The 10,856-nt window shown below is 38.9% G+C and overlaps 1 protein-coding gene across 1 annotated transcript in view; it reads left to right on the top strand.

The window, feature by feature from the left end:
* Window positions 1–10,546, top strand: part of MIB1 (mindbomb E3 ubiquitin protein ligase 1) — a 90,892-nt gene extending 80,346 nt beyond the window's left edge. Inside the window, exons 18-21 of the mRNA XM_015562719.1 lie at window positions 2,739–2,817; window positions 5,342–5,455; window positions 6,908–7,008; window positions 10,240–10,546. Of these exons, the coding sequence (XP_015418205.1) occupies window positions 2,739–2,817; window positions 5,342–5,455; window positions 6,908–7,008; window positions 10,240–10,380 (435 nt within the window). The 3' untranslated portion in view covers window positions 10,381–10,546. The remainder of the gene's footprint in view (window positions 1–2,738; window positions 2,818–5,341; window positions 5,456–6,907; window positions 7,009–10,239) is intronic.
* Window positions 10,547–10,856: the final 310 nt, after the last annotated feature.

Here is a 10,856-nt window from a genome sequence, read left to right on the forward strand (position 1 = left end):
TGTGGCAGAGACTCAGGGAATCAACAGGGCGGAGCCAACAGCTATGGCTGCTCCTCAGCCTTGCCCTAAGAGGTCCTGGGTCTCAGTGTCCCGGTAAGCGCTGCAAGCACCTTTGAGAGAAAGCCGCCCTTGAGTTCCGACCGATGCCAGACAGTTCAGTTTCTCCCCATATGAGTCTGGGTCTCCAGAGACTCGCCCAGAACTGGAGTTCAGAGCAGTCAGGAGCTTGAGACTCCCTCCCGATTGAAAAAGACAACCGCATCCTGAGCTGCCAGCCCTTTCCACCTGTGCCTCCGTACCTCAGCACTTTATTTCACACACTCCTCTGATGTCTCCCTCACATTCCTGTCCCAGTGCCAGACAGTCCAGTTTCTCTCCGTATGAGTCTGGGTCCCCAGAGACTCGCCCAGAACTGGAGTTCAGAGCAGTCAGGAGCTTGAGACTCCCTCCCGATTGAAAAAGACAACCGCATCCTGAGCTGCCAGCCCTTTCCACCTGTGCCTCCGTACCTCAGCACTTTACTTCCACACCTCCTCTGAGTCTCAGTGTGCTTTTCTCTTTCATTCTAGTTGTAGAATTTCCACTCAGCCAGCCTTCCTGTGGTTCTGGATGATGTCCGTTTTGTCTTTTAGTTGTATTTTTGAAGTGGTTGTGGGAGGCAGCAATCTCCGGTGTTTACCTATGCCACCATCTTGGTTTCTTGAGGTGAAGAGAATTCTCATGAATTCGGCACAGATTCTATATTAGACATCGAACTAAACATGTTACTCATAACATTTAACTTACTCTTTTTGTTCATTGTTACATTTTAATCTTTCATCAGTACTTAGCATAGTAGTTCTTAAAATATTATAGGAAAAAATACTCCTTATATACCAAGGTTAGATTAGAGTTTCACCTCCCTGTCATCATTGCCCTTAACATTTTTGTCTATGTCCCCAGTTGCTAACATTTGGAATTTTTATTTCCTCTTTCACCCAGATTGTTCCTGCTTTTCTGTTTAGTTTACTAGCCAGCCAAATGGATGGCTGACTGACATCTTTTAGACTTAGCCAAGGTCCAGCCCTAGCCAGTCTCCTTTCATGGGGGAGGAAAACCTCTTTTGGGAGTTATTAAAATTAGTATACTTACCTCAGGCTATGGGCTCCTTAGCATCCCATGTCCAGGTTTTCCTATTTTTGCTCCCCACCCCACAATTCTGGAGGTGTACTGCTAAGTGTTTTTAATCAGTTGCGGGCTATATGACTATACTGAAGGGAACCAACCATTCCTTTCACTGTAATCAGACCTTGAATTGGACTGAAGCCTGGATGTATAATCCTAGAGATGGAAAGAACACCCTAGTCCCGTGATGGCGAACCTATGACACGCAGACTCATTTTTTTGGTTGATTTTTCTTTGTTAAATGGCATTTAAATATATAAAATAAATATCAAAAATATGTCTTTGTTTTACTATGGTTGCAAATATCAAAAATTTGTAGATGTGACACGGCACCAGAGTTAAGTTAGGGTTTTTCAAAATGCTGACACGCCGAGCTCAAAAGGTTCGCCATCACTGCCCTAGTCTTAGTACTATGAGCTGTAGAAGACTGAAATTTGCTTCTTTCAACTGTTTGGAATCAGTAGTTAAGTCAGAAACTTAGCATATGTACCAGACTTCTACACCATTCATTCCTCACTTTTTTTAGTTACCAAGTCTTCTTAAATGTTCTCAAAACTCTTTCTACTCTTCCCTATTGCTATATCATAGTTCAGTTATGTCCTCACAGTCTCAGGGTATACTTGAATAAGGGTCACCTGACTCCTCTCCCTATCTTCTAATTTACTCTTTACTACCTGTGAAGGATTGTTCTTTAGCATTCAGATTTGTAAAAGGCAGCAGCTCATCAATGTTAGGCAATTTGTTAGTACTGGCTCTGGAATTTGAATCCAGGAATATAAATACAATGTCTTACTGCTTTCCCCTGTTACTACAACTGTATAAATTCTCTGCACATATAGGGTGTAAGTTGGAAAGTCCAGGGAGAGTAGCATGCATGCATTGTTTGGTTGTTTAGATGAAGTTATAGGTGTGTTGTAATATTAAATTAAAAAGATGTGGATAAACTAAATGTGTGTCATAAGGGAGAAGAATAGGTGAGTGGGGGGTAAAAGAAGCCAAAGTTAAGAAATAGTTATACACTCAAAACTCAGATTAACTGATGAAGAGGAGGTAAAATTGAGAGAAATTATGGATAGATTGTGGGAGACTAGAAATCAGAGAGAAAGAATAGCGCAAAACTTTTGGCTCTAGCCAGTGTTGGAGAATTGACCGTCTTGGTTGTGTTAGGTAGCATTTCTCAGATGTGGGTAAACAGAAAAATCCCCTTGGGTTTTAGCAGTTTGGTTAAATTTTTATTAGTATTGGAAATCTATTTTGTTCTTTCATTTTTTTCTCCCAAAAATAGTTTTTTTAAAAAAGAAAAAGAAAATTGAAGTCTAGTCTGGTCTTCCTAACTTCAGAGGAAATTGAGTTTTTTATATCATTCTTTAGGACAGGTAGGAAGAATAAAGTGGAGATAGAACCTGCTAAGCAGGGAAAATGAGTAACCAAGAGAGTAGAGGACAGAGAAGTATGTATTAAATTTCTCATGCCCAGAGTGTTTCCTTATAGAGGAAATACATTTGTATACAAAAGAAACTTAGAGTTTTATCTGTAGATGTTTACCCTTCTGCTGTGTAACCTCTTTTTTGTAGATTGAAGAATGTGTGGTATGCTCAGACAAGAAAGCAGCTGTTCTTTTTCAACCATGTGGACACATGTGTGCTTGTGAGAGTAAGTAGCCTATTGTAAATATGTCTCTCTACTCCGTGTCCAGCACGACTAGAGAGCAGTCTGGTTCCTGAGCAGGGGCAGCTGGGGATTGAGAAAATGAAAGAAAGAGACAGACACAGAGGTAGAAGAAAAAAGGTGGGGCCTGCCAAGACCGGTTTGGCTCAATGGATAGAGTGTCGGCCTGTGGACTGAAAGGCTCCAGGTTCGATTCTGGTCAAGGGCATGTACTTGGGTTGTGGGCACATCCCCAGTGGGGAGTGTGCAGGAGGCAGCTGGTCGATGTTTCTCTCTCATCAATGTTTCTGACTCTCTAGCTCTCTCCCTTCCTCTCTGTAAAAAAAATCAATAAAAATATATTAAAAAAAAAAAAAAGCTGGGGCTAGGTGGGACAGCTGTCCTCTGATTGGGACAGGAACAGAGACAGTGACCCAGAGCTGATACAGTCTGTTTATTTTATCCAGCAAAAAACAGGAAGTTTTACTAAAAGTCAAGACAAAGGCGATTATTTGCATTCTTGGGTGGGCCCGAGTTGTATTCATTCCTGGTGCTTGGCTGGATTTAAATAACAAAACCCACTCCCTGGCACCTGGGCTGAAGGTCAAGCTGACAACACTCCTGCCTTTTGGCAAAACGTGTTTCCAGGACGTGGCTTTGGCTTCAGCTGACAATAATTAAAGACATGCCCATGTGCCTTCCCAGGTGCTCTCTACAGCCTATACAAACTTCCTCAGCCTATAAAAATAGAAAATGAAACACATTTTTTGATAACTTATGAACAACAAAGTTGGTGGGCCTCTAGTACCTTCTATTTCTTTCTTTCAACCAGAATGCCACCTATTTTCCTCCTTGCTCCTGAGCCTTAAAGAATACTAAATATGCTGGGTTCCACTACGTCAAATTTTGATTTTATTTGTTTTAGCACAAAATGATCGCTTCTCACACACAATAGAAACTTATTTCTAAAAATGAATGTTGAAACATTTTGTCTAGTCCAGTGGTTCTCAACCTTCCTAATGCCGCGACCCTTAATACAGTTCCTCATGTTGTGGTGACCCCCAACCATAAAATTATGTTCGCTGCTACTTCATAACTGTAATTTTGCTACTGTTATGAATCGTAATGTAAATATCTGATATGCAGGATGTATTTTCATTGTTACAAATTGAACATAATTAAAGCATAGTGATTAATCACAAAAACAATATGTAATTATATATGTGTTTTCCGATGGTCTTAGGCGACTCCTGTGAAAGGGTCGTTCGACCCCCAAAGGGGTTGCAACCCACAGGTTGACAACCCACAGGTTGAGAACAGCTGGTCTAGTCCTTTCTCACATATAAAATTAGCACATCTTCATTTGTCTTCACCTTAATATTGCTTTTCTTGCATAATTTACCCAATACTGAGCCACCCACAGCAATATTTGGGGTTATAATTTCTGGCCTTCTTAGCCATTCTTAATTTAACCTCTATGTCAAGAGAACTTATAAAAATCTTTTCTTCATGAGGATAATATTAAAGTTTAAGAGATGTTTTAAACTTTGCCTTTATATATCTCCTTTATTCTTTTCAAGTTCATACTTTGTCAGTGTTACTGTTATCTCCCCTTTGCTTTTTACATTTGTCAGTGAAGGATTTTAAACACATTTAATAAATGATACCTTATTTAAATGGGCCCAAGGTAAAAGCATGGTAACTCCTATTATAAAATAGTTCACTTAGTAGGTATTGATTTTTAATATTTCTAACATAATATACAAATTGCATGGTAGATAAATCTCAGTAACCTAGATTTGCTTTTTCATTCTGATAGGCAGTTCAACTAAAGAAAGGATTAAGGCAGTGGTTCTCAACCTTGGCTGCACATTAGAATCACCTGGGAATCTTTTTAAAATCCTGATTTCTGGGCCCCATCCTCCGGAAATTCTGTTTCTTTGTTATGGGGTGGGGCCACAACATTAGTAACAAAGAAACAGAATTTCTGGAGGATGAGGCCCAGAAATCAGGATTTTCAAAAGATCCCCTGGTGATTCTAATGTGCAGCCAAGGTTGAGAACCACTGGATTAAGGTTTTCTACTGTAGCATTCTGCTACAAGTAATTGTTTCTGTTTACCAAAGACTGGTATAATGCCTATGATCAGTGGTCAGAGTGCATGTAGAAAGATAATTCTGTTTTAAGTTATAAGAGCTCAAGCTATTTAAGTTTTCATAGTGCAGAAGTTAGCAAATTTTTTTCTGCAAAAGGTTAAATGATAAATATTTTTGATTTGTGGGCTGTGTAGTTTCTGTTTTCAACTACCCAACTTTGCCATTTTAGTGCCAAAGCAGCCATAGACTATGTTGATGAAAGGGTTGGACTATTTTCCATTAAAACTTTATTTACAAAAATAGTCTACTGGTTGGGTTTGGCCTGCAGGATGTGTTTTATCTCAGTGTTAAAATTATAAGAATGAGCAGAGAAAGGCAACCCTCTTCTTATTCATGTTCTCTTTTTGTAAGAAGTGTCCTGTTGTTATTTTCCAGACTGTGCTAACCTGATGAAAAAGTGTGTGCAGTGTCGGGCAGTGGTTGAGCGAAGACTGCCTTTTATTATGTGTTGTGGAGGTAAAAGTTCAGAAGATACCACTGATGATATCTGTAAGTGGATTTCTTACGCATTATCCATCTTGTTGGGACTTCCCTGAACATATCTTCTCATGTATAGAACACTGTGGTCTTGTAAAACATAAAGTATATGACTCAAATTTACAGAGGAACAGGTAGGGTTTTGCTCTTGTTACATTACTAGAAACCTGAAAATTTTCTAGCTTGCGCTATGATTATAGAACTTTAAACATTAGTCTTTTAAGACACCTTCATCTGTAATATAAAGATTATTATTGTATGCTTGCTTAAAGAAAATTTGCTGTCTATTTTAAAGATGAAGTTTAGTGTATCTTGGGGGATCATCATATTACAAATTATTATTTTTAGTGTACTAAAGTATTAACCTTATTCCTATATCTAGCAGGTTTACCTAGAGTACTTGAGTATTTTATGGAATAATAATAATAATTTGGACAGAGTAACTGTAGATAAACTGAAGAATATTCTAGTGAACAAGTGGAAAGATGAAAAGTAAATTATTTACCTTTAACCTTTTCAATAGTATGTCTATGTAAAAATGTTTTTCATCTTTGCACTACTGTAAGCTGGCTGGTGTCTTTGATTTCTTTGGTCTGTGTACAGATGAGGAAAACATTAGTGTACCAGGGCTTTTGTCTTTATCACCGGTAGAGCAGAATATAATCCCAGGAATAGATTAACTAGAATAAAAGACCAAGAATCTAGAGAGCAGGAAAAGTGAAATAAAAAATGTCCCTCCATTTAGTAGGCCACTGATCATGGCCTTTTTTTCATGGAGTGCCTCATCTCAGATCACTAACAACAAGTAGAGTTGGGAATAAAGGAAAGGTGGCTTGCTGCCAGAATTGTCTAGAATAATTGCTTGTCTTCTTGGGTTTTGTCTTCTTGGGTTCATAGAGTGCAGGAACAGGGAAAGTAAGTATAAAATGTACTTGTGAACTTGTCAAAGGAAGCAAGTAGAGCCTTGAAAAACCCAAAAGTCTGGTTTAGCTGTGTTAAATAAAATCTGATATTAATATGTAAAGCTATTTCTTTTTGAAAATTATAAGTGAGGGAGTATAACATGAATATTACTACTGATTGGTTGTCCACATGTAAAAACAATATTTAAAGAGGATTCTAATAATAGTCTTGGTTTTGTTTTTTTTAAATATATTTTATTGGTTTTTTTACAGAGAGGAAGGGAAAGGATAGAGAGTTAGAAACATCGATGAGAGAGAAACATCGATCAGCTGCCTCCTGCACACCCACTGCTGGGGATGTGCCTGCAACCAAGGTACATGCCCTTGACTGGAATTGAACCTGGGACCCTTGAGTCTGTAGGCTGACGCTCTATCCACTGAGCCAAACCAGTTAGGGCATAGTCTTGTGTTTTTTAATAAAACAGTAATAATTTTAGAAATAAAAAACCATTATTGTGTCAAAACAGTCATAACATTAGATTTTTTTTAATCTCTATTATAGCAAGTGGAAATATCCCAGTGTTACAAAAGGACAAAGATAATACAAATGTCAACGCAGATGTGCAGAAGTTGCAGCAGCAGTTGCAGGACATTAAGGAGCAGGTAATAAGGCTTTCTGCATGGTAAAAATGATTCTGAGAGTGGCATTTCATATTTTTCTATAAAACTACTAGTGTTTCCTATAATAGGAATGGCTCATATTAATGTATCACTTGTAGTATTTGAATATTTACAGCAGGTAAAATCTAGTTGAAAGATTTACAAAATAGGAAACACACAAATGACCATAAGCATGAAAAAATGCTAAACCACATTAGTAATGAATAAAAATTAAAACCACTATGAGGTACCTTTTGCCACTTACCAGACTGTGGGAAAAACTTAGTGTTAAAAACTGTCAATGTGTTTAGGCAGAATATGTAGCAACCATAACTCACAATGCTGGCAGGAATGTCAGTAAAAACACGGGGAAATTTGTCATTTATCTAATAAACTAAACAAAATATGTTTGGGGATGTAAACTTGGAAAGATAATCATTCAGATGGTGTTTAAAATCAAGGGTAGTGGTTTTCTTGCCTGGGATGTCTGGGAGGAGGCATGAAAGAAATTTCTAGAGGACTGATACTCCACTTCTTGATTTAACTATCAATTACATGCATTTTATGAGTTTGTGAACTTTCATTAAACTGTTCACTTATGCCTGGCCGGCGTGTCTCAGTGGTTGAGCATCAACCTATGAACCAGGAAGTCATGGTTCGATTCCCAGTCAAGACACATGCCCAGGTTGTGGGATTGATCCCTGGTGTGGGGCGTGTAGGAGGCAGCCAATCAATGATTCTCTCTCATCATTGATGTTTCTATCTCTCTCTCCCTCTCCTTTCCTTTCTGAAATGAATAAAAATATAATTAAAAAACAAACAAAAAACTGTACATTTATGAGTTGTGTACATTTATGTATAGATGGTATACTTCCAAAATACACACATACACACACATCATAATGAGAAGCAAGGGAAAGATAAATGTAAAATTCAGAATAGTTATCAGTGAGGAGTAGATAGAAAGGATTAGGGAGGATGTGTGGAAGGGCTTCAAAATAAAAGGTAGTCTTTTATGTTTTAAACTGCATGGTGGTCATACTGTTCTTTATATGTTACTAGAGTCCTGCAAGAGTAGGCCTTTGCAGCCCTGGCTGCCTTGGCCCTCGCAGCCCCGCCTTTGTCCGGAAGGTAGTCTGGAAGGACAGTCGTTCTGCTGTTCAGCCTTTGGGTCGATTTGCATATTATGCTTTTATTATTATAGATACATACAAACAGAAATGCTCTTATATCTACCCAATATTTAATGAAAGCAACAATAAAATAAGAAAAGAATAGCTAAAACTTGTAGGGATAGGTAAGAAAGTCTTTCTCCTCCCCAACCTTGCTATTTGATCCAGCAATTACATCTGATTTAATTCAAAGGATTGAGCTATTATTTCTTTAGATAAATACATCAGTGTTGCCATGCAATTGTTAGAGTTAGCACTTGTCTTTTCTGTCTGAATTTGTAAGAATATAACATAGTTAATAGATAGTAACCCAGGATAACTAATGACCCTTGTGATAACTAATTTAGAACTAACTGTATATGTTTATTAGGAATTAAAACACCCATCTGAAAAGATGAAAACTCTATGATTGGGTCAATTTTTCTTCTGAAATCCAACACCTAGTAATACTTGTTATATAGTAGCAAGTAAAGATAAATATGGATTTATAAGTTCTTAATGTAAGAATATTAAAGTAGGAACATATTTAGCTCATTCTAGTATAAAATAAAATGATTTAAAATTTTTAAAGCTCCTTAGAATCTCAGTTCTTTTTCCTTAGACACTTAAAACTGATCTTTGAATACACCTTCTGGGAAAAAGCATTTTATCTCCCAACTAGTGGCACGGTGCACGAAATTCGTGCATGGGGGAAAGGGGTGTTCCTCAGCCCGGCCTGCACCCTCTTCAATCTGGGACCCTTCAAAGGATGTCGTACTGCTGGTTTACAGGGATTGGGCCTAAACCGGCAGTCGGATATCCCTCTCACAATCTGGGACTGCTGGCTCCTAACCGCTCACCTGCCTGATTGCCCCTAACCACTCTGCCTGACTGCCTGATTACCCCTAACTGCTCACTTGCCTGTCTGATTGCCCCTAACTGCCTCTGCCTGCCTGCCTGATCACCCCTTGAGCGGAGCTCACAGCTGGCCAGGGCGGGCGGGAAGCTTGGCTTCCTCCATCGCCGGGGGCAACCCAAGCCTCCTGTTCGCTCCAGCTCCGGGGCTGCCGCCATCTTGGTTGGTTTTATTTGCATACTTGCTCCTGATTGGCCGGTGGGCGTGGCTTGTGGGTGTAGCGGAGGTATGGTCAATTTGCATGTTTCTCTTATTAGATAAGATTGTGAATTAAAATTCTTTTTATAATAAACTAGAGGCCCGGTGCATGAAATTCATGCATGGGTAGGGTCGCTAGGCCTGGCCTGCAGTCAGAGCCGATCTTCCCCACCTCCCAGCAGTCGGCCCCACCCCCTGCCACCTCTGCCAGTTGCCCTCTGTGTGTGGGGTGACCGGCGGGGCGATTGGGGCCCTGGCACCACCCATGTTCACTGCCACCCACCCTCGGTTCCCCATTTCCCATCAGGCGATCAGAGCCTACCGGCCGGGGGGAGGTACCAAGAGGTTGGCCAGCAGGCACCGATCAAGTAATCTGGGCCTGCGGGCTGGGGGCAGCTCCTGCATTGAGCATCTGCCCCCTGGGAGTCAATGCACGTCATAGCCAACCAGTTGTTCCGCTGTCCAGTTGATTTGCATATTACGCTTTTATATATATAGATAATGACACCGTATATGGATCCTAAAAGAATAACTCAGCTCTACCTTTATCCGAAGTTTACCATTGAAAGAAGTTTCCTCCTTAAGTTATCTTTATTACCATGTTTCATCATTAAAGTATTTAAACACTAAGACACAATTCATTTTCTGAGGAATTGATGGGATTTTTTTTTCAGGGCCTCTTCAGGGCTACCAAGAGAAAGCATCTGAATAACTCTCTCCTCTTTTATTTTAAATCTTCACTAGCAGCCATATGGAGATTGGGCATATAGAAAAAGGTTGACCGGCCACAAATTCTCCTGCTGGGCATTCAATTAAAAATAATTTTTTTTAAGTTAAAAAAAATTCTAAGCAACAAAACATTACTTAACTAAAACAAAAGAAAATGATGTTACAGAGTTGTCACATGCTACACTTTCAAAATATAAAATGTCTCAGCATTTATTATTTTATTTATTATCTCCCATCCAGACAATGTGCCCAGTGTGTTTGGATCGTCTAAAGAATATGATTTTCCTCTGTGGCCATGGAACGTGCCAACTCTGTGGAGACCGAATGAGTGAATGTCCAATCTGTCGCAAGGCTATTGAACGAAGGATTCTTTTGTATTAACAAGAAACTCAGTGTGTTTTGTTAGCTAAGGTATTTGGTCATGAGATCTTAGTAAGCCTTTAAACTAGTTGGAGGTTCTAATGAATTAATTTTGAATATTATAGTTTCTTTACTAGAGTATAATTAAACTGTAAATGCACCAGAACAAAATAACTCTACAAAACAGTGTTTGAAGTCGTGTGTGTTTTTTTGTTTGGTTTTATGTTTTTATTTTAATTTTAATTTTAAACATCAAATCCATGTACTTCATAGATAATTTATTATTGGCTGAGGGGAAAAATCTATGAAGGAGGAAAAATCCTTTAAATATCTTCTGTTATAAATTTGTTAGACCTCAGAAGATACATTTCGTTATAATATGCTATCCTTCGGTTTATCATAATTTGATACAGTGAGATGACACAGGTACTCAGAAAAGTTATGCATCAAATGAAAGGGGCAAGTCAAACTATTCTGTCACATATGGGGAATATTAA

The sequence above is a fragment of the Myotis davidii genome, unplaced genomic scaffold, assembly GCF_000327345.1.
Source record: "Myotis davidii unplaced genomic scaffold, ASM32734v1 scaffold96, whole genome shotgun sequence".
NCBI lineage: Eukaryota > Metazoa > Chordata > Mammalia > Chiroptera > Vespertilionidae > Myotis > Myotis davidii.